At 28.5% G+C, this 25,264-nt stretch overlaps 2 protein-coding genes across 2 annotated transcripts; one reads left to right on the forward strand and one right to left on the reverse strand.

Moving 5' to 3' along the window:
* Positions 1-1,658: 1,658 nt before the first annotated feature.
* LOC114371016 (actin-depolymerizing factor-like) lies at positions 1,659-5,712 on the reverse strand. The gene is made up of 3 exons (XM_028328418.1): positions 5,489-5,712; positions 4,481-4,746; positions 1,659-2,262 (listed from the first exon to the last, which is right to left on the reverse strand). The coding sequence occupies exons 1-3, from the start codon at positions 5,516-5,518 to the stop codon at positions 2,112-2,114; spliced, it is 447 nt and encodes a 148-aa protein (XP_028184219.1). The 5' UTR covers positions 5,519-5,712; the 3' UTR covers positions 1,659-2,111.
* Positions 5,713-17,812: 12,100 nt separating this feature from the next.
* Positions 17,813-20,170, forward strand: LOC114369340 (transcription factor MYB13-like). The gene is made up of 3 exons (XM_028326562.1): positions 17,813-18,091; positions 18,307-18,436; positions 19,207-20,170. The coding sequence occupies exons 1-3, from the start codon at positions 17,959-17,961 to the stop codon at positions 19,769-19,771; spliced, it is 828 nt and encodes a 275-aa protein (XP_028182363.1). The 5' UTR covers positions 17,813-17,958; the 3' UTR covers positions 19,772-20,170.
* The last annotated feature ends 5,094 nt before the right edge of the window (positions 20,171-25,264 follow it).

Genomic DNA, 25,264 nt, shown 5'->3' on the forward strand with positions numbered 1-25,264 from the left:
GCAAATCATTTTATTTGTCCAAGTTAGGGTTTATTTGAATTAAAGTTTACAAAGTATTTCTATCAAAAAAAAAAAGTTTGAAAAGTAGTTTGTCAAATTCCAATGTACAGTAACGAATTTCAATACACGTAGAAAGAAAGAAAAATTATTGCTTTCAGAGTAAAAATATTTTTAGACTTTTCAATCTTTAATCCAAACATAAGTTTTCATGTTATCAGTCATAAGTTGAATACAGGATTGAAAATTAAGTTTTCATAGACAAGTTTTACACTTTTACTAGTAAAGTTACTTCATGAACACAATTGCCCTGGTCCCCAAAATCCAAACCCCTTTGTTTTGTTTTTACTTTGTCCGTCATTTTTTTTTCCTTTTTGGTAAAATCGTGATTTAATTCACGAATTCGTCTGACAATAAAGTTATTACTATCATGGGTATTTACTCAAACAAGTAAGAGATGATGTGAACCATGGCAGAGATATATCTATTTAGCAAAGGAAATATAATTTAGTTGTTTGAATACGAGTGTAAGTTATAAACTCTCAAATACATATTTTGATTCCTATCTTTAAAGAAAGAGATATACCTAATTTTTAAAGTATTTTTTATACACGTCAACCTATCTATCTTGAAAGAAAGCTTTTGCCAGTGTCAATTGTTAAATATCTATCTTGAAAGAAAGCTTTTGCCAGTGTCAATTGTTAAATATAGTAGGGTGATGCTAGATGCACCCAACATTATTGCTGGTACATCCAGCATTTTATTAAAATACCAAAACTGTTCCTACGCTTTTTTCGCATTTGTGATAGGTGTGTATAAAGATGGTCCGTAAATCGTACGAATTAAGCTGATCCGTAAGGTTAATACAGATCAACTTGATCCGTAAACCTTTTACGGAACAATACGGATCAACTTGATCCATAGAAGTCTTACGGATCAACTTGATCTGTAAGACTTTTCCGGATCAACTTAAATGACTTATGGATCAAGAATATTTTCGTTATTTCACCTTAAGTGTTGGATGCACCAGCAATAATGCTGAGTGCACCTAGCAACACCCAATATAGTACCTATAATAAAAGGCTAGTGTATGTTCAAAAACTAATGACCCAAAGCAAATCATGCCTACATTTCATTGTTACCATTCCCTTAATTATTTTTATTTTTAGCATTATATGTATCTAGAATAACTCAGGACCCATGCTTTAAAACAATACTAACAGAAGAAAAAAAATTAGTACTTAAGAGAATAGAAAATAGTAATATATCCTCTCTCTTTTGAGATAAGACATAAATAAAAAAAGGCAGGGAAAGGGGCTAGGGCCCGGGCAATAATGCTGTATAACCATCTTCTCAGCCATTGGGTGCCAATCTGCCTTGGCCATTTGATCATCCATATTATTTATAATTAATTCAATCCCACGACATTTATGACCTGGAAATATTGGGGGAGAGAAAATAAAGACAAATGAAGCTTTAAAAAAAAAGGATAAATGAAGGGATATTTGAAATCTATGGGAAAAAAAAATTCTATTTTCTAGTTCACATACAGTTGTAGTGTTTGGGGTGCGGTTGAATTTAACTTAATAAATACAATATTATAATCTTTTGTAGTTTGTTTTCTATAGCTTTTAATTCTTTTTTATTTAAACAACTCAAAATAAGCTTAACACAATGCCTTGTGTACATTAGTTCCCATACCTTGGTTCAGAAAGCAAATATTCCAATGCTGGAATTCGCTACAAAAACAAACCTATACTGGATTGGCATGTAACAAAGCAGACTCACCAGCTGCGTCCATTTGAAATTCATAGAATATAAGTCGAATTTCCAATAGCCATTACTATATAAATCTGCACCCGAGAACCATCATGGCAATAAGGAAAAGCATAAATTCCCCTGCAGTGGGGTTTCTTAGGCAGGAACCCCTAATCAGCCTTCACAGGTGCAGGTTATTTACTTGATAAAATGATAAGTCAGCTATTTATGAGAAATATGTCGCGAAACAGACAGAGATCATAGTAGAACAACTAAAGGGTATCAGTCAACATCATTCCCTGAGGCCTCAGATATCTTAACTACATCACCTAGACACAACCCTCTTGTGTAGGTGCTCAGTTTGCACGCTCTCTGAGGACTTCAAGATCCATCTCGGTTGGGTCTGTTGCCTGAATCTCATAATGGATGCCCTGCAGCTCCCTTCTGAACCTGTCCTTGGATGTTGCATATAGCATCTTAGGGCGAATGCGGGCTACCGAAGGAGACCTGTAAAACAATCAATTCATAAACTGAAAAGCAGGATACAGGCACATATGTGCCAAATTATATAACAGAAACTTCTTCTGGTTTAGTCCAACAGCTGTAAATAGAAGGTAAATTTTCTCTGCAAGTGTCAAGACAAGCTCTCCATTTGCAAGTAGAAAGTAACTGAATAATATCTTGCAGCATGCTCAATGTATAAAATAATCAAAACACTGAAAAGATAATCAACACAAAAATTAAGAAATGGCTGAGAAGATGGTTACCATATGCAGACACTTGACACAAGAGTTCAAGTGAAGTGAAAGGTGATCGAAAACTATCACATGTGTTCGGTGAGGAAGACAAAACACAATCAACTACTAGAAATAGGGGGGGAAACAACCAATTAGCTAAAAAAGGGGTCTCAAAGCTGAAGGAGGAACATACCAGTGGATAAGTCTAGTAGAGGAGAGAAAACATATTTATAGTCTTACATACAGTCCCCAGTTCAAGTGTTCAACAAGGTATTATAGTAATTGAAGTTCAATTTTGCTTGAAAATGTGAAAACAATTCCATTACAACTTACCCCTACTCCATTTGAAAATATAACAATATGTACCTACCTCAGTAATAAGTTTTCTTCGAGTCCATCTGATAAAAAACTTGCACATACCAAATATCAATCAGATCCCAAATCAAAAGATTAGAAGTCCTTCTACCTTCAAAAAATAAACCATCAAAACAACCAACCTCTCATGCCAACCATTGACTCGACACATTCCATTATACTAAGTTTATTCTTTTTTGCAAATCATAATAAACAAAGAGAAACTTAAATACTTGACAGCTTTACCAAGATCTAGATTCCATCCCATGACTCCAAGAAGGGAAATTCATTTCAAATTTTGTAATTCCAATAACTAGAGTCTGGAGAAAACAGTTCAGTTATTCAAACTTTTTCTGTATAATTTTCTAGCAAAATTTATGATTGGTAAGGATCTAGGTAAATAATAATCTAATGTTAGACAACCCAAAGAAGAAAACACACTGAAAAATAGAATGAGAGCTTCAATGGAGCAGCTACAAGCTAGGTAACAAATTGTTGAGTATTTTTTTATAAAAGAAATATACAGAAGTCTTTTTAAGTTCTACACAAGAGAATGCAAAATAAGTCAGTCTTTGAAATACATGCAACAATTCAGATTTAAGAATTTGTCAAAATACTAGTCTTGACTTTTGAGTCTTCTGCCTCTCTGGTGTATTTAGGATAAGCCATGACAAGAAGAATAAGAATAGGTATTATTAAGAATAGAATATTAATTATATTAAGATAGTGTCAAATGTTTTGAAAGAGTAGTATTATGTAGTGTTGAATGTGTTACAGATGTTAACCCTTTATGGTTTCCTCTCAGAGTAATGAGGAGTGGAGAGGTTAAATTTTGGCATGCACAGTTAGGCTCATCAATCCTCAAAGCCTCTTTCTCTAGGTTGTTTCTAATTTCAGGGGATAAGGACTGTTTCATTATTGACATGGGTGAGTGGCTAGGGGATGTTAGGTGTTGGCAATGGAGGTGAAGGGGTAAATTGTTTGTGTGGGAGGAAAACCTTTTGGTAGATTGTTGTAGTTTGGCATATTCTAGCATGTTGTAGTTTGGTCAATATGGTTGTTGCAAAATAAGACTGTTTTTTCCAAAACTCAGCCTTTGATATGGTGGGGTTAAGGGATCTCACAATGCTCAATCTCGATCATGGTTTTCCAGATGAATAGATTCTGATTGGTACATTGATCCTTTTACTTGTATAAGACAATGTTGTTAGTTTTGGACCTGCACTTTGATTTATTTGGTCTGGTTCTTGTAGAGGGTTTGAGTACCCTTGTACTCATTTTAATAAAACTACGTTAGCCAGTCAGAAAAAGAAAAAAAAAAGATAGTTAACAATTGGAATCATATGTAGACATACTAGAGAATGACATCATTGTACAAAATTTACATTGTGTCATCTGCTTTCCACTGTACAACCCATATATGCTTCTTTAGATGAGCAAAGTCATAATAATCATGATGCGTTCTCATATTTTCGTCTTAACTAATAATAATTTGTATTTCAAGACTTGAGAGCAAGATATGTAAATGCAATAGTAAAATATTATATCCACACATGTAAAGCAGTGTATACAGAAATGAATGAGTTAATATAATATGCAATTTCTATCGTTGTACAAGAAACTAAGTGACTAACCATGCAATAAAAAAGATTTTGCTCTTTTGGCAGTTCTCAGATGTCACAAAATCAAAGTCAAAGATAGCATATCGGCAATCATTTTCAGGCAAGGATGCAGTGAAATCATCATAGCTCTCAGCAGGGCCTCCAGTTTTTTCAACAACAACCTCTTTCTTTTTCTCGTCAATTTTAAAAATCACATAGCGATGAACTTTCTTCCTCTGCAATTCCAGGAACGTGCTTACGCTATGCTCAGCAACACCCATGCCAGAAGAGGCATTTCCCTACATTGAATCCACACATTAATTCTAAACTCTTGCCCTTTCCAAATTCAATACTTTAACCATATTTACCAGTAAAACAAATCTAATCAATCAGGGAGAAAAAAATGTTATTTCCTTTCACTGTACAAAAACAAACTACAACAATCCAATAGGAGCAACTGACAAAACTGCCAAATGCACTTGCTTATCTTGCACCCAATGCCCCAGATTAAAAGAAAACTCTGATACACACAACCCTAAAGTTAATTGCAACTCAAAGCAACTTCATGCATGAGGAAAGAATAAAGTATTCAATAAGCTTTCGCTCATAGCAAACCAAACATACGAAAACATAACATATACCAGACCAAACTCAGATGCATCAAAATAGTAGCATCCAGAACCCAAACCAAAGACAACACTAATACGAACGAAATTATAAAAAAAATCATCTACAATATCTTCATAGCTGTATGTATACCAAGATCAACATCGATTTAATGTCAAGTGAGTGTGGCAAACTAAAAACTCGTGATTAAACAAAGATATTGCACTCAAAATAAGAAAAATTCGGAACTCAAAATACGAGGAACCAACCACAAAGCGGGACAAAAATTGAGAACCAAAATCTGCACTAGCGACTAAAAATCAGAAAAATTGGACCGAGACAGGGCAAAAAAATAAATCTCCAAAATAAGGAAAATAAAAAGTTGAATAAAAAAAAAGATGCAGCAGGAAGGCGAAGAGGCAAAAGGAAGCTTACTCCTCCCGCTCCTCCAACTCTGAAAGCCATGGCTACGCTACAGTGAGCAGCGAAGAGAAGAAAGAAGGATTTGTAGAGAGAGAGAGAGGAGAGAGAAGTTGTGTGGAGGGCAGAAGAGGAGAAAAAAAGGAGAACAAAGGAAAAGAAAATTATAAAACGCAAAAAAAGGTATATATTCTCATCACTTTCCTGGAAGAAAGGTAAAGTAAAACCAAAGGAAAGGGGAACCGAAACAACGACAAAAAGGAAACGCAACTAAGAAACTCTAGGAATCGTCGTTTTGTTCATTTTTTTTACCATATTGAAGAAAGGTGCAAGTGCAAACGTTAAGCCTCGTGAGGGTTTACATTTTCCAAAGCTTTTTTTTTAACAATTTATAAACTACAATATTTTTTTATATAGATGACAAGTAGTATTTTTTTATGAGAAATAACATGTTTGACTCAAGATAAAATTATTTAATGATAATATTCAATAAAATAATTTATAATAATAAATGATTATATAATATTTATACTTTAATTATTATAATAATTTTAATTTTAAAGTATAAAAAATATGAATTAATCACATTTTATCAGTTATATTATACATATTTTATAATTTACTAATATACATATTTATTTAAAATTTTAGTCTTATTGTAATTAATTTTGATCTAATAATATATTTTATATATATATATATATAAATTTTAAATAAAAATTATAAGTTTCATAAAAATTTATACATGTAAACAAATTAATTATTACATTAAAATTAATTATCACATAATTTATTATGTAAATTTATATGTGCATTAAATATACATTAGAAATTTTAGAGTTATATATAATAATATTAATTATTTTATAATGCTAATAATTTGATAGTTACATATTAATTAAATCAAAAATAAATTGTAATCCTTACTTACGAATTATGTGTTACGAATTGTGAATCAATAAGTTTATTATAAACTTACGAATTACGAATTTATAAGTTTATTCTTACAGATTATGAATTTGTATCAGTTTTACATAAGGATAATATTAAAATTATTCATCTTGTGCTAGATGTATCAGTAATTTAGTTGGTGCGCAAAGCAATTGGCAAATTGTTAGTTAAACTTCATTGCTCATCAAAACAAAATGGTAAACTACTCTATATTTAGGCAATTACTTAAAGTAGATTATTTTTTTCTTAGTGCACCCCCAAATTTACTAACGTCTCATTTTTTGTGGGAGAAGGGGGGGAATTGAGTTTATAAATTTTTTCTTTGTTAATATTCACTAATTCCTTTTTATATGATAATGTATCAAAACCTTGATTAAAAAGAAAAAATTAAGCAATTAAGATCTATACCAATATAAATTAATACAATAAATTTACAATAAAAGTAAAGAGCTAAGGGAAGAGAAATTTGTAAACTTAATTTATAATGGTTTAATCACTTTTTGTGTCTACATCCAATCCCCAAGCAATCCACCTAAGAGTTTGATTATCTTTTAAATCCTTTATAACAACAAAATACTCTTATACTTTGAAATCTCTCACCCTTTGTGTTTTAGTCTCTCAAGAATCAAGAAATACTATACTATTATTTTTACAAGAAATGTTTCACCCTTTATGTTTGAATCTCTCAAGAATCAAGAGTACTACATTATTAAATCTTCTAATTAATTGACTTGTTTGTATTCAAGATTTTTCATGTTGTTTTGCTTTTACCTTTTTATCGTTTCCTTTTTGCCACCATCAAAACTTACAGCATTACATAACCACATTTTTATCCTTCCTCTCCCAAGTTAACCTCCATGACCACCTCTCCCCAAACCTTCATGACCACCACCACCGCACCAAACTCACCACTGCATCGCCATGCTACACCAAACCACCATTCATCCACACAACTTTTATATAATTATGAATTCAACAATATGTAATATATTTGTTTTGACTCTATCAACATATTAACAATTCAGTATATTGAGAACAATACTTTTAAGCTATTTTTTCATGAACACTAAATTTTCCAATGAAAGAAAGAATATTAAAAAGCTATTTTTTCATCTCTTCAAAATCTCCGAATGTAAGAGAGGAGACAAAGGGTGGGGAATAAAGAAAATTCAAATCCCTTCATTTTCCTTTTTTTTTCTCCTATAAACTTCTGAGCGAAAAAGACATTTTTATAAGAATATTTTTCTTCTCTCTCGCTCCCATCAAATGCTATAGAGGGTGATTTTTTTTCCTATACTTTTACATAATTTATTGTCTATATATCACTATTTATGTCTTGAACTTGCATGTTCATGTTTCTTGTGGCCCGACTCCATAATTAAATTGATTAATGTTTATAATGAATTTTCATATCACATTGTGTGCTCTTTTTTTTTTTTTGGAATCATACCACATACAGTTGGTGCTAATTAAATTGAACTCAAATTCTTTTAACAAAATGTCAATTATGTTATCCAACAAAGATTAATCCTTAAAAGTGGGTCAATATTGTACACAGATGAATTACTAATTAATGTTGAAAATAATTGGTCAAGAAAGTAGAAATCGTTTGATGGTAACATACGAAGACTTTAATTAATTGTGTGCTTAATGAATAGACAGAATTTATAACAAACAAAATATCAAAGGAGGAGAAAAATATATCATATCAAGGAAGAAAAATCGTAGCATTCCAATTAAGTTCCTAGCTATATCTCCTGATCATGAGAAATTAAACAGTACATATTAGAATCGTAACTGGGGATAGGGAATGCATGATAATGCAAGTCACAATCACGGTCGGTATCAGGTGAAGTCCAACGAATACAAACAGTCGCACTACGATATTACTAATTAATAAAATTGGAATTAATATTAACGTGTAGTACTAGTAACTTCGATGAAATTACGAACAATTATATTGATTCTATTAAGAAATTTCACGAGGGATATTAATTCAAGTACCAGCCCAATGGTATGCAGCACATAAAATAAATTCTAAGAGAAATATTTTATTTTAAATGAAAAAATTATATATTAAACATTTTTGTCAATGATAAGATGCGAGGATTGAAATTAGTGGGATACTTGTGTGTTACTATATATGATTGTATGAAAACTGGTAAGGTATGGTTATTATTTTGATTGGATCTATGTCTACTTGTTAAGTAGAAAGATATTTGTTGGAGATTATGATGCAATTGCTAAATTTAAATATAATGGAGAAAGTGACCAGGAAAGAGTGTGCATTTAAAAGAGTAATTTACAGGAGAAAAAAAATGGGAGTGTGGGTGAAAATTGCAATTGCCAATATTTTACTTTAAATAAAGAAATTATATATGGGGCTTTCATGTCAATATATAAGATTTTTTTTCTAATAAATGTGGTATTTTTTATTTTATAAAAACTATATTTTTTTTATTGATGGCCTAAAGTTAAGTTTTAATTAGTTGTTTTATTTTAACTTTGAGACTAAATGTATCTCACCATAAACATGTCTTTTAAAAAATAGATGACAACTTTAGCTAGGAAGCACCAAGCAAATTCACACACGTAAATATAAATATTAATTAATGGAAAAGTGTATACAACACAAAAGCTTTTTTGTTTTTTTCCTTGTTTCAATTCCGTCTAAGAGGCCAATTTGGATTCTTTGACAAATAAGGCTAAAATAGCAGCACTTTCTGGTATAAAGAGGCAGCTCCGCTCAGCTCACAAGCCTTTTTCCAAACATATTATGCAATGCAGCAGATGCATTGTACTTAATTTGATTTGCGGTTGCCTCAAAAATTACCCTGCAACTGTTTTCCGGACTCACTTGCAAAGTTATTAAATCCAATCTGTTATTGACACTTTTTTGGGAAAAAAATATAAATTATATTAAACTCAAAATGATACAACAATGAACAGGATATACCTTGTTAGAGAAAATAAAAAATTTCCCTTATACAAAAAGGTCTATATCAAGATGTTAAAACAAAAACAATAGGTGCGCTTGTCTATACATAAGAAACTTAATCTTACTAATAACCTCTATTATAGAAGATTGATAATCTTTAAAAATCAGTTTGTTCTTAGATAGCAAGATGCAGTAGATATAGTCAGATAACAAAATTTTCCTTAAACATTTGTGGATCTATTATTGACACTTTAGATACAAGCTTAGTGGGTCAGTTATTTAATACTGGATCAAAAATTTAAAATTATATATTCTGAATGAATGAGAAATTTAGATGCTAACAAAATTAATATAATTCCTAAAGAAATTATTAAAAATTCAACGTGACAAAACAGATCATGGAAAAAGCATTTCAATAATAATAATAATAGGTAGATAATATAGATAATAGAAGATTTGTCACCAATTAAAATAATTACATACAATATAATCAATTGAAAACATAATTATTAATCAAGGTAACATAATTGTATGCACTTAGTTTAGTATTTAAATGGATTGATTGATTTGTTAAAATTTTATTTTAAAGTAATCAAAAATAAATTGTAACATTTATTATTTTATTGTTTTGAATTTGAACTAATTTGAATTAACTAATTAAAATAGAATTAATGACATTTAGTTAATGTTGAATGAATATGAAATTTTTAAGCATTATTTTTTATCGAATAAAATCTTCTTTTATATATATATAGTAGAATAATAAATTATTTTCATAAACACTTTTTTTAAGTGTTTAATAAAATAATTATAGTTTATTTATTCATAAATATTTTTTTATCTTATTTCAATAAATTTTTTAAAATAACTTATTAAAACATTTCACTAATATTTGTAAACTGATCTAAAAAGTAAAAACAATTCTGCTTCGATTTTTGCGACTCCCTCCAATGGCTCCAAGACCCAATACAATACTTCATTCATTTCTTGAGTTTTCGCTTGTTCCCTTGAGCCTTTTTGTTTTAAACATTTTTATTCTCTTTTTTAGAGAAAATAACTTATATTATTTCATTCATAAAAGCAAAGTGAATAAAAAAGGAATAAAATCAAATATGTGATGACTAACAAATAATCTTGACGCTCTACCTAGTTTATGAGCAACATTTTATTCCTATTTATACAAAAAAAAAAAAAAAATCCTCTCCGTCTGTTTTAAATATTTCATAATCATTTTAAAGTAACAAAAGAAAATAAAAATAAACAATTTTGAAAAAGAAAAAAACGTGTACTTGCCTAAGAATTGATTCATTTAACTAACAGGCAATGAAAGTTTGTCAAATATAGAGTAAATTTTGGTATATTTTTTATATTATTTTTTACCGTTAATTAATTAAAATCACTTTAGTTGGGATTTTTCAAATTATAATTAAAAAATAATAGTTTTTAACTATGAGATAATTTATGATATTAAATAATAATGTAAAAAGTATTTATATTATCAATATACTTCAATCGAATATGCAAAATATAAATACATTTAAATGTGAACTAATGAAGATTAATTCATTTAAAATTTGATTATAATGTACTTATTGTGTAATTTTATTTACATAGTCAATGCACTTTAATCGAATTTGCAAGGTAAAGTAGTGAATTTACGGAGATTACTTCATTTAGAATTTGATTATAATGTATTTATTGTGTAATTTTATTTACATTGTCAATGAACTTTAATCGAATTTGCTAAATATAAAATTTAAATGTGAACTAGTGGAGATTAATTCATTTACAACTTGATTAATATAAATGTTTTTTAATCGAATTTGCAAAATATAAAATTTAAATGTGCAATAAGTAAATCTCTGAAATGCTTTAAATACTAAGTTTAATTTTAATGGATATAGATTAATACTACAAAGTCAATTAAAGAAATGTACTATATATTTTTTTTATTATAAATACATCAAATCAATCTCCAAGTAAAACTATTAAATGAATAAAAAAATTTAGATGAATCACAGAGACCAGATTAATTAATTCGTAATAATTCCTAAGTTTCAAACCATATTCACGTGCGCGTGTGGTATTTTGCATATGCAAACAATCAACAAGTGGAGGATAAGAAAATTCAAATCACAATTGTTGCTTTCCCATATTTGTTTAGTCACAGTCCAAAACGTTTGACTTCCATTGGCAACTGTTTCATCTTTTTGCTCTTAAAATAAATTCATTAACAACTGATGATGAGGGTATAATAATAATAAGTCATATTCTACGGTCCATTATTATTAATTATTTCATTTTTGGCCGATATTCGGATATAATTGGAGTGCACATGTCATGTTTTTAAGTCTTTGCTTTGAATAAACATTATTTCTTTTAACATCACTGAGTAAGTAAAAATATGTGTACTTGACAATTGGTTTTGTATTCTATTTCCCGACGTTGAACTAATGATACAAACTATATAATGGAGACATTACACTATAGTATTTTTTTTTGGTTGAATTTATAGAATAAATTTTATCATTTTCGTGTATTCTTACACTTGGTATAAAGAATTTTATGTTACTCGATTAATTGAAACTTTCAAATATTAATTAATCATCTGCGCATTGACTATGTATGTGAAAAGGAATTCAATTATATATATATATATATATATATATATATATAGTGTTTATAATAGTATATGTTATCATTATCACGTATAGTTTTAAGGGATGAAAATTCAAGTAATTATTAATTTCTGCATTTGTTTTAAGAACTATGTATAAAAAAAACTACATATTATTTCTCTGTTTCAATTAACTTTTTACTTAAAAATTGAATCAAACCGACACTCATAAAGAGCATCTTTAATAAAAATGCTTACATAAATTATTTAATTTTAAATAAAATTGTTTAACTTTTTTCATTGGAACAAATGACATGATGCTGTCAATATAAACACCTTTATATCATAAATAATATATTTTTTAAGTATTATAAGATCGATAAAATTAAGTTAAATACTTATTTTAGTAATTATTGAAACAAATTTTTGTATAAACATGAAATTGAAAAATTCACAAAATCTAAGATAAATAACTTATGTAATCGATTATGCACGGTAAATGCTACAATGAAAAAAGCATATGCATAAGACATCAAAAGAGCATATGCATGTACTAAACTATGATTGGTTTTAGCCACGGTGGGGTTCCCTTGTCATATCAAGGACTTGTAAAAATTTTGTGATCCACCTTGATATGTCATCTTATGGCAGAAACATATTATAGCCATTGTTCTGATAATACTTAATAGTAAGTAGTAGCATGAAAAGGAACACAATTAAGTTACAAAAAGCTCACCATGACATGAAGGTAAAAAGTGAACCAAAGTGAATGAGTGTCTTTAATGTTTTGAAGATATTCGCTAACAAAATCTATGTTTAAATTGAAATCTTAGTAAATGAAAAAAACTGGCCAACTTTTAGAGTTGCTTAATCCGTTCGGTAAAGTGTAAATAAATAAAATGTGAGTGAATTGAGATAAAAATTTTAAATTAAAATATATACAAATATAAATTTGACATCATTTTACTGTTTATTTTGTTCACTCTCTTTCTCTTTTAACTCGAATTAAAAGAAGTTAAGAATCCTTTTGATAGAGTAGAAAAAAAATTAAGATAAAATTTTTAAATTAAAATAAAATATAAAAATGTGATTCAAATGTGACTTTATTATTTATTTTTACTTTCTTTCCACTTCAATAAATAGACCCTAAAGGTAGGTTAGCCCTTTCCTTGTTCCAGACATATCCCGTGTAGTATAACAAGTTACACCAATAATCTCGCTTGACAGTACATGTCTTACGTTATAAACCAATCACTGCGTAGCGACACATGCATATGGCCCTTGTGTCATGTCCTGTTTTGTTTTGACTTAATAGCAATCTTGGATATGACCGAAAGACATGAACGTTTGGTTTCATTGTTTTTTGTTTTTATTTTTATTTAAAATAGAAAATATTGATAAAAATATATTTGATTGAATTTTTGAAAATATTTTTAGTAAAAATCAAAATAGGAAACAACCCGAAAATAAAAATAATAAATTCTTGTTTTCAGTATTTTCAATTAAGAAAGAAAATCTCATTTCGAACCAAACATATTTTTATAATTATAATCTTTTAAAAATAAAAATAGTTTTCAGAAAATAAAAATAAAAACAGAAAATAAAAATACAAACCAAACACACCTTAAATATCAAGGCCGGAACAAATAAGCACTTTGATGGTCTCGTATATCTCTGCTCCCTAACACATTCGTGTCTAAACAGTATGCTAATGACTAGCAAGTAGCTACTATATATATTTTGAATGAGTCGCCCTATAAATAAAAGTTTCAGCAAAATATGCTTGTAGTTGTAGAGCCCATTTAATATATATATATTGAAAGTTGGTTATACCTGCCAATCGACTCTTCCTCTCAAAATTTTACTTGTAAGAAAATTAAATCTTCAATTGGTTATTGTAAAATTAATTGTGATTTTTTGTACAACGTTCTTTTCATTATTTTAAACTTAAATCAGATTTAAGTAAGATTATGATTTGGTAATTGCTTCTTGTAGATTTATTCTATAAAATGTTAACCACTAATGCATGCCATCTGAAAACTTTATATATTTCTAGTATGCATACGTAATAATTCAATCATATTTCTGGTTGAAAGAAATGATAAATTTCATTTTAGGATAACTATGAAAAACCCAAATCACATTGGTACCCAAAAAGGAAATGGATGGAAATGAAGCATATATATATATATATATATATATATATATATAAACAATAACTTCATTTAAGATATAAAAAAACTAAACTGTGAAAATTAAAAATAACAGAAAAATCGAAACAACATAGAAACAGCAGGGAAAATTTAATATAAACAGAATTGGTGAAAATATTTTTTATAAAACATAAAAATAATTAATAAGGAGATTTGATGAGAAATAAAAGATAAATAAACTTAAAAATGGTTTCTTAAAAAAAAAAAAGTAATAAAATTAAGGAGAATCAGAATGAAAAAAAAATAAGAAAAATGGAGAGAACATGCTGATGAATTTTATGCTTTGAAGGTTATTTTGCGCTCTTTAAAAAATAATACGGTGACAAAATGTTTGTACAAATGGTTTTAAATAAACTATCAAATATTATTTCTAAACCGTAATGTTATTATATAAGCACTTTTATAAAAAAAACTATTTTTAATTATGATAAAAAAGTATAGTACTAAGCTTTCCGAAAATAAATATAAACATAACAACAATAATGATTATGTAATTAAGTACTATGCGTACAACTTTACAAGTATTATTATTTGCAAAATTAATGCATATGACAAACAGCATACTATTATCCTTTCATTGTTTATAGCTTAAGGATTAGCATCACGTTAAAATATCTAACACCTAACAGTGTGATGATAAATAATGGAGTGTATTGAGGTGAAAGAGAGAGATAAAATAATAATAAATTAAATAAATTACATTCGCATCTTCTAAAGTTAATATTTATTATATTTAATTTCACTTTTTTTATTATATATAATATTTTTTGGTTTTTCTTTATCATCTATTACACTGTGACCTTTAGATCTTGTCAAAGATAATAAGAAAAAGAAGAAAAAAGTTAGAATCTAATGGTGTCGTCATCACGTCCTCAACCTTAATGAAAGTAATATTGTAGTACTTGAAAAAATAATTGTCGCACAAAGGTTGTTAAGATGAGTGACTGCATGCTACACACAACAAGAGTACTACTGGTCATTGGTGAGGTCATTGCAATACTGTAAGAGGTTGTAGACGACGTTGGAGGAGGCGAGGACGGTGAAGATGTTGTGGTTGGCAATTGTGATGGAGTTGACGAGGATGGTGATGAGCGAGTTGACTGTATTTTCATAGACAAAATTTGATTATTAACTTGGACTAAGAACATATTTACATGAGATTGATAGGAATTTTTTAAGTAGTTCAGGACAAAAAAAAAACACAATTAATAATGATGACAGTTCAGGAATGACAAAAAAAATACAATTTTAACCAGATGATGTAAATGTGATAAACCTTAACTTCAATAGAATAAATATAATTTGTTCTAATAAATATAATAAATGATGTGATAATTGATAATAGAAGAAAACATTAATTAAAAGTTGAATGTAGAAAGAAATAAAAAGAAAAACAAAACGTGAGTACGTATTTATTTAATAATTAGTATATAATGGACATAGACGTGGGTTAGCAAGACATATTTTAATTTTATTTTATATTTTCTTTCCCTTATGGATGAGACTATGAGAATGAGAGTAACACAGGCGGCCATAGTGCATGGGCAACTCGGTATCGATCGTATTCTGGTTGAAATCAAAGCACGTGATTGTACATTTGTACAAGTGGCTGTTATAGTGATGCTATCATTTTGACGAGGTGGATGATGATGAAGAAATCATTTTAAGTACTTTTCCTGTTAGATCACACAAAATCATATTAAAAAGTATCTTTTTCAGTTTTTTAAATATGTTTTCATTTCATTTTTAAAAAAAATATTTATGTAAATTTTATAATTTCATCATTTAATGATAATGTAATATGTATTTAGTTATATCTATCTCGGTCTTACGATACTTTCAAACATGTAAGTCTTGTAATTACTAAATCCTGAGATGAATTACTTTTAAAAAAATTACAAAGATCGATACAGACGATAGAACTTTTTGAAGGAGCAAAATTAAATAAAATTATATATTTAATAATTAAAAAATGTCTAAGTATATAAAAAATATACCCCTTCTTCGTTTAACAATTTAAGCAGTTTCGAGTAATTAGTCGATATATATTACAAGTTTAAAAATTAACAATTTATCGACAATAATTTGAATTAAATATTAAGTTATTAGTATCATTTTTCAATTTTTTTAAAAATAATTATCTCGAGATATGAGATACAGTTTTGTTTGTTTGTTTTATAATAAAAATATGAATAATTTAATATTTTAGTAATATTTTTATTCATTTTTAAAGTTAAAAAGTATATTGAATAATTACAGAAAATATCAAGAAATTATATAATTTTAAATCATATTTAAATGTTAAGCCAACGGGTTCCCATGTCACTATTTCTATTTACTCAAATATTAATTATAGGAATAATGTTATTTTCACATTATCTGTTCATCAATTTTTAAATATTTTTCCTAGTATATTATCCACCTCATCAGACATATTTTATTTTGTTTTTTCTCTTTATTTTGAAATTTATTTTAAAAATTAATTATTAGAATATAATTATTTAATATTTTATTTGACCAGCTTGACTTATTATGCTAATTATATATTTTATTATTTATTTAATACTTTCTTGAAAGAAAAATAAAAATAAGACTAAAACTGAAGATTGATCCAATCTAAATTAACCACTTTAGATGGGATGATATTTAAATTTTAAACTATATTAATCATATTAGAAGTGACAAATTGAGTGATTCGGCATGGCTCACATAGGCCAAAGTGTGAAATGGGTGACCTAATTTTTTCCCATACTACAAATTTTACAAATTAGCCTGATCCTATATGGGGTCAGTAGCTAACGAGAAGCCAAATTAATCTTAATTAAGAATAACTAAAAATAAAATTAAATATATTTAATATACAAATTCTTAAGAAATTTATATAAAAAAATATTTTTTAAAGCCAATTTTTTTTTCAAGCCATATTTTATCGACCTTGCTTGGCCAAAACCGGCTTGCGGAGCATGAGGGATCATTGTCTTTGTAGTTGTTCAAGCTTTATTTTTCCAGTTAGATCACGCAAAGTCATTTTAAAAAGTATTTTCTTTTTGCCATACATTTTGTTAGGAGGACTAAAATAGCTCTTGCACTTGTTTTAGTAGGAATTTGAGTTTACTGAACCACAAAATTAGAACCTATTAGCATTTATAGGACTAAAAAATGTTTTCTTATTGCCATACATTTTGTTAGGGGTACCAAAATTATGTAGGTAATTAAAATTTTGAAAAAAAATAAAGAACATTAGTTATTAGATATTGTTTTACTCGCCCATTAGCTAATAAGGACTTAAGTTGACACATAAAACAACGTCGAATTATATTAGTATATACTAGAAATCTATGCAATTGGTTGGCAAATTACCATGAATGTGAGGCAAACTTGTCCCTAGTCATTTAACAAAGTGACAAACCATGAAGTCTTTACCACTCCCAAGTCTCACTTTATATATATGCAAAAAAAGCAAAATTATTATTATTATTTTCTGTGCGTGCGTGAGAGAGAGAAAGAGCCTTCGCGGAAACTACTAAATAGTTTGAATATGGAAATATGTTTTTCCTATTGTTGGACCATTCTAGTCATGGCGTGCGGAATATCCAAGGATAAATAGCCAGCACACGGGTCTTTGGAAACGAAGTTGAAGGGGAAAGAGAGAAAAGAACTAGCTAGCTGGAGTCTGAGAACTCTAGCATGTACTAGTACTACTCCTACATTCCTCCATCTTCCTTTGTACTATTTTTTTTTTAACCATAAAAGCAAGAGCACAAAGATGGTGAGAGCTCCTTGTTGTGAAAAGATGGGTTTGAAGAAGGGTCCTTGGGCTCCCGAGGAAGATCAAATCCTCACATCTTACATTGACAAACATGGTCATGGCAATTGGCGTGCCCTCCCAAAGCAAGCAGGTACATCTATAGTTCTATTACTTCAATTTAACAAATATTATAATATCCAATTTATGACATGTTTATACACCATAGTATATGTATAAATGGCCTAGCCTTGTTTAGATTTTGACATAATTTAGTGCTATAAATTAAACTTGATGGTCCACAAAGCTTATTGAATGTCATGATATGTGTATTGATTTTTTTTCTAATTTCTGTGATAAATTGCTCAGGCTTGTTAAGGTGTGGGAAAAGCTGTAGACTCCGCTGGATTAACTATTTGAGGCCTGATATTAAAAGAGGGAATTTCACAATTGAAGAAGAAGAAACTATCATTAAGCTGCATGACATGCTGGGGAACAGGTATATTCACTGATCATTTCCTTGCTTTGGACCCATATGACATTAATCATGCTAATTAACTTGTCATAAAAAAAGCTTTACAAGACAAAGCATCATGCATATATGCCACCCATCCAATTCCTTTTTTTCTTCTTCTTAATTTGCTGAAATTATATGAATGTGACGTTGTGTTTCTTAAGTTTTCCCTTTTCCCTGATAGATACACTAAATAGTAAACAAGATTGAAGTGGTAGGGACCAGGGGAGATACTTGTCAACTTGGAAGAAAATTAAAAATGAAAAGGTTGTGTTAATTAATATTTATTCTATAATGGGGACTCAAGTGTTGCACGAGAAAATCGAGGTATGATCCCCCCACCTTTGACGGTGCAAGTTACTATCATACAAAGAGTGCAGGAGAAATAATTATGCTGATATGCAGCTATAACTAATTATGTGCATCAAGAAAATAACACAAAGAGTGACATTAATTGTTAATTAATCCATAAAACATCAGAACAAATAAATAAAATAAAATAAAAAACGTGGGGTCGCGATAGCAAGAATCTCTGATTAATTAGAATTTAGATCTGCCTTGTTGCTTGCAACTACAACATGTGTTTATACGTACATACCAATATGAGCATGAGATTCACTGTCCCTGTAATCATCAATTAAGACAACATCAATGTTTGTTGTTTTCTGATCCACTAGAATAAACAATGTGAACGCGAATCTCGTGCAATTATTTTCATGAATATAATAATTAACCATTATGATCTTTACTTTCAGGTGGTCAGCAATTGCAGCCAAATTGCCAGGAAGAACTGACAATGAGATTAAAAATGTTTGGCACACCAATTTGAAGAAGAGGCTGCTGAAATCAGACCAGTCCAAGTCCAAACCAAGTTCCAAAAGAGCCATTAAGCCAAAAATCGAACGTTCTGATTCAAATTCCAGCATCATAACTCAATCAGAACCTGACAAATTTAATTTCAGAGAAATGGACACAATAACATCATCAGCATGCACTACTTCTAGTAGTGATTTTTCATCGGTCACGGTTGGCGACAGCAAAAATATCAAGAGTGAAGACACAGAGTCTACGGAAACAATGCCTGTGATTGATGAGAGCTTTTGGTCAGAAGCTGCAATTGATGATGAAACCCCCACCATGTCATCATCACAGTCTTTGACAATCTCAAATGAGATGCGACTTCAATACCCTTTTGCTAACTATGAGGAAACTTTCCAGCAGGGTCATCATGCTTATGATTCAAACTTTGATGATGGCATGGATTTCTGGTATGACATATTTACCAGGACCAATGATTCAATAGAATTGCTAGAGTTCTGAAGTTTTCATGTGATACGTTGAACGAGGGCATTATTGAATTTGGCAGATAGAGTAGTTTAAATGGCATGGTATAACTTGAATTTGACCGTTACAACAAAAGGGTACGATAATTTCTGGTGTGGGGACAGCATTATCACCAGCTGCAAGATCTAGAGGCATAATCCATTGACAAAGAAACTAGCCAGGGTAATGCGAAAGGCTAATGAATGATATGTAATGTACACATGTAATCAAGTAGTGAAACACTGACTTTCTTTTTAGTGGAAAACAGCAATGCTCTAACATTTTTGTATTTTACAAATTAGAGTTTAATTAGGCTAGAGTTACTTGATTGTAATATCAATAAATGATGTATTATGTGAATTATTCAAAAAAATTTATGCCCTTGTTGAGCTCTCTTTTCTTGTCCAGTTTCTTTCGGGTTATTTATTAGTATGATTATGCAAGAAAGAATAATTTACACTCAAATGGATGATCAGATTTGAAAAGTCCATCGTGAATTTGGTTTTATTGCAACTTGCAAGTGATTTTATGGATGACCGAAAGTAAAAATATTTTGGCTGCCAAGGTAACTAACTGTTCATTGGACATATGGATGCGGTAATGGCAGTACATTTTGGACCACAAATTTCAACCTCCACATGGAATAGAAAATTAAAATGCAATTAGATATTATTTTAGTATTAAACTTGATCATAATTTGTATAAAAAATTCTGGATCATAATTTAGTAAACAATTTGAGAATAATTGCATATATACTCACAAAGGGTGGGTCAAATGCTTAGAGGTGTAAGAAAACCTATTATCGTAGATCAACTAAGCTCATCATATCTTATCTTGAAAGTGCTTATACACACACACACACATCACTTACATGTATATAGATATAGATCTCACAACAGTCTCAAACGAGTTCCACTTCCACACATTGATGAGTGGTGAACTAAAGATTGCCCATGAAAAATATTTTCCAAGCGAACTGATTGATGCCACTTCAGTTAGTGTCTCTTAAATTCAACTTTATCACTAGATCCAGAGAAAATGAACTCTTTTTACTTTTCCAAACCAAGTTAAGTGTATATTATTGGACAAGTACGTGGTTTCTTTCTTGATAGGACCAAGACCAAGTGCATGTTTAGAAGACTTCCAAATTTGTTGGCCTTCAAACTAACATCACTTTGGCATTTTATTTGTGAAGCAAACTCGGCAGATGAGCACTTTACTTTCTTTAAAATGGATTTCTGATCAATTGTTAATTTTATTAAAAATAATATAGTAAAAAGAACATTAAAAAAATAAGTCATTGTTTATGTAAATAATATGAAGATGTTTTTATGGTTCATTCTCGTAATTAGGCTCTTGTTTCATTTTGGCTTTGTATTTTAAGATTGGCATTCTCTATTGCAAATCAGAAACAATTCCACTACTTGAGTGCTAGTGTGCTAATTTCTAATCTCAACTTGTACATCATTTCAATTTTCTCGTGAATGACAATGATCGAGAGAAAACACCTTTCTAAAAGTAATTAGTAAAGTTTTTTTAACAAAAATTAGTAATAAATAAAACTAATAGATATTCAACACCAATGTTATTATAAAAAAATCTAAGATTAAATAATATTTATATTAATCTTAGTTTTCTACATAGAAGTGAGTGCAGGGGTGAAGGCAGGTAATTTCTAAGATGGATTAGTTGTGTCACACTCATACCTACTATATTTTTGTTTTCTTCATTTTACTGTTTAAAGTAATATAGACTCACTCTTCCTGTGGAAAACTTTCATGAACATCTTTGAACTAAAGAATTTGACGCAACATGCTCTGTTTCTCACTCCACAATGTGTAATTAATTGAATTTATAATCTGTCTTATTTCTCCTATTTAAGTGCTTTCAAGTATAGGGAAAATTATGTTCAAGAGTAAAATTCAACCTGTTCTTGTGCTTTCACAACCTTTAGTCGATATTAGATCATGAAAGAAATATGAACACAATTTTAGATTCAATATTCAATTAAAAATTTATAAATCTTTTTCATCTCTGTCATTTTTAAGCTTGGGTATAAAAAAAAAAAAAACAAGGTAGTACAATAAGTTTAGCTTTTAATAAAGACTTCATAGGTATAAAAAGATGAGTGCCAGAAGACTTTGTGTAACAACTTAAATTGCCTCCTTATGTTGTACCTTTAAGGACTTGCTAAAGCAAATTAATTTTTTAGTATTTTAATTTATTATTTAGATTCAATTTGGTTATTTAATTTTTTAAACTGATTCAATTCAATCATTAAGTATAAATGGTAAGAAATCACATTTGTCACAGTATAAATTACTAAATGATTTAAAATCGTTATAAAATATATATTTTCTAAAATAATTTGATCATTAAGTATAAATTATAAAAAATCACACTTGTAAGTTATGATAGTTTAAAATTATCAATAAGTGATTTAAAATTATCACAAAATGAATATTTTCTAAAAAAAATGATTTGTTTTTAAAAATTAAATAACTAAATTTAACATAAAAAAATAGATGACTAAATTGAATTGATTTTAAGAATTAGAGGAATAAATTGGAAAAAAAATTAAAGGATCAAATTGAATTAAAAAATAAATTAAAGAAATAAAAAAATTAATTTAACTTTTTTTATTTCTATGCAAAATGCAATTCTACTGGTCAAATGAGATAATTTGAACTAGGAAGGGGAAGGAAATTCTGAAGGGGGAAATAATGTCGAGAAGAATTTTTTTTGTGGACTCTTACTCTCTTTATTGTATTCTCATTTCATGCTCCTTGTAATTGAAAAAAAGAAAAACTTCAATAAAAAAAATCTAATGACCAAGACAAGAGAGAGATAAGGGTAGAAGTAATTTAATAAATTTTCTTTTTGAAGAATAAAAGAGATGAAATTAGTTTCCACAATTAAAAATAATATAATAAATAGATAATTTTTTGTAATAATATTCTTGACATGTAAATACATACACATTTTAGAGGAATTTTTTTTTAAAACAACTTAAACTAAATGTGTATTTAAAACAAATAATGTCACCTCATCTGAACTTTTTATAAAATGGGTCTAAAATAGTACTAAACTTTTTTTATGTAATAATACACAACTTTAAAATAATAAAGCTCCGCACTCAGTCATGATTCCTGGAAAGAAAGTTTTTTTGTACAAAATTAATGCATTTGTGGCGCACACGGGCTAAGTCTTTGTAGTTTAATTTCCTGAAACCTTCCTAGTCAAATGCTGCTGCATATTGTGCTTGCTCCCAGTCATTGATGCTGATAATTATTTTTCCAAAATAAGTCTTCCCATATATTTTGGATGAGAATTTATTAATGACACTCATTGAATATTTTAGAAAGTTATAGTTTCAATTTTTTTAAAAATATATTCAAAGTCTAACTTACTGAAATATCTCTTTTAAACAATAAGTGAGTATACTTAACAAATCCTTGTGAACAATATTCCTATGAAGTAATTATGTAAGAATAAGAAAAGTGATAGTAAGGCCTTAAGTTAATGAATATACCATGCCCCAATGGATGGAAAACTTAGGTTTGGTTTTGGTCACAGCTTGTGTTCCAAACTAAGTCTATTTGAATAAAATTTTCCTTGGCTCTTGAAATATATATATATATATATATATATATATATATATATATATATATATATATATATATATATATTGATTTTAATTAAAATCACCATTTTATTTCGATAATCAATGCTTTTATTGTAATAATTAAAATTGATTGTCATTATTGAAATAAAATGTCAATTTTAAATGAAAAATAATATTAACTATACTTGTAACAGGTTATGTCTAACTTCTGTAAAATAAAAAAGGTTACATCTAACTCTGTGTAACATGAAATCCAACTTTAATAAATGAAATAAGGTTAAAAGTAAACTAAAACCATGATAAGAATTTGGAAGACGAGAGTCATTATGTTCATATAGCTAGTCCAATGAAAAAGTATTTAGGAAGATTTCATCTTTTTATTTCAATTGAGACCAAAAGAAATTTTTGCTTTGTTGCTTTTTGTACGAATGACATTCTTAAACTATTACCTTAATCACCGTCTATCTCTACTTTCAACCTATACCAAATCGTTCTATCAAAAAAAAAAAATAAAATCATATACCAAATCGTATTAAAATTGTCGTAGTCAACCAACACCTATTGGATAATGATAAAGTTATTGATTCTGGTGGTATTTTTACTGAAGTTTGGACAAATGCAGGAGATAAGTGAAAGTTATTGAACGAAATTTTGAAATCTAAAAAAGAGTTTGATAAGTGAAAGACTTTAGATCCTCACAAGTGAGATACTTAATATTCTGTAAATTACATATGGATGAAATTATAAGAAAGTACGATTACGAATAAATTAAGAGTAGAGATAAGAATTGTAAAAAAAAAACAAATATATTTTATCCCAGAAGGTTTATAAGAGAAGTTATTTGTTATTTATCTTTTAGGAAGATTGATGGAAATATATTAAAGTAAATAAAAGAGACTTACATGTAATCTTTATAGACTTGGAAAAAGCATGATTAAATGTTTAGGAGAAGTTTCATGGAAGACTTTGTAAAAGAAAGGTATTTGTGTGGTTTATATATGAACTATATACAAAATGATTGATGAGATGACTTCTAGTGTAGAAATTTAGAAGAGACCCAAGAATTTCCTACAATAATAAATTGAATAGGCTTAGCTTTGAGTCTTTAATTAATTAATTTAGTCCTATTTTTGCTCCTAAGGAGCATACAAGAGATTGTTCTTAAATAATGTTGTTTCCTGCATTCAATTCAGGTTTCATATTGGTCAAAAAATAAAATAATTAAATGTTATCTAACTTTTTATCTATTAACTCTTTCAAATTTTTATTTTTAGTCTCCAAATATATTTTTTATTAGTTTTAATCCCTGAACTTTTCCTCTATTAATACTTTTGATTCCTATCGATAAATAATACTGTTAATTAATTGATGAGATTATGTTAATTTTATTATATTTTATTATGTTTTGTGACAGTTGTTATGTTCGAGCGGTTAAAAATTAAAAATACTCAGAAATTACTTTATTAAGATGAATCAAACAATTTCTAAGACTAAACCCCCCAAAATTGCTTATGCCTTTTTTGGTTTTACCCCTTTCTTCTGTCAATCAATGCATACTCAATTCAAATTCAAAACCAGATCAGATCCCAAAAAAAGAAAGTAGACACGAATTCTAATCAAAATCAAATTCAGTTCCAACAACACAAATTCACACATTTAAAACAATACAACACCATAACTTCGTGATGACACCAATCGTTCTGTTCATTGCAACACAAACGATAGACAAAAATTAGAAAAGGCAAAAACAATTTTTTTGAAGAATTTTAGCCGTGAAAAATTGTTTGATTCATTTTAACAAAAGACATTTTATATGACAATTTTTAACCATGAAAAAATAAATTGTCACTAATTGCGATAAAAT

This window comes from Glycine soja, chromosome 10, assembly GCF_004193775.1.
Source record: "Glycine soja cultivar W05 chromosome 10, ASM419377v2, whole genome shotgun sequence".
NCBI lineage: Eukaryota > Viridiplantae > Streptophyta > Magnoliopsida > Fabales > Fabaceae > Glycine > Glycine soja.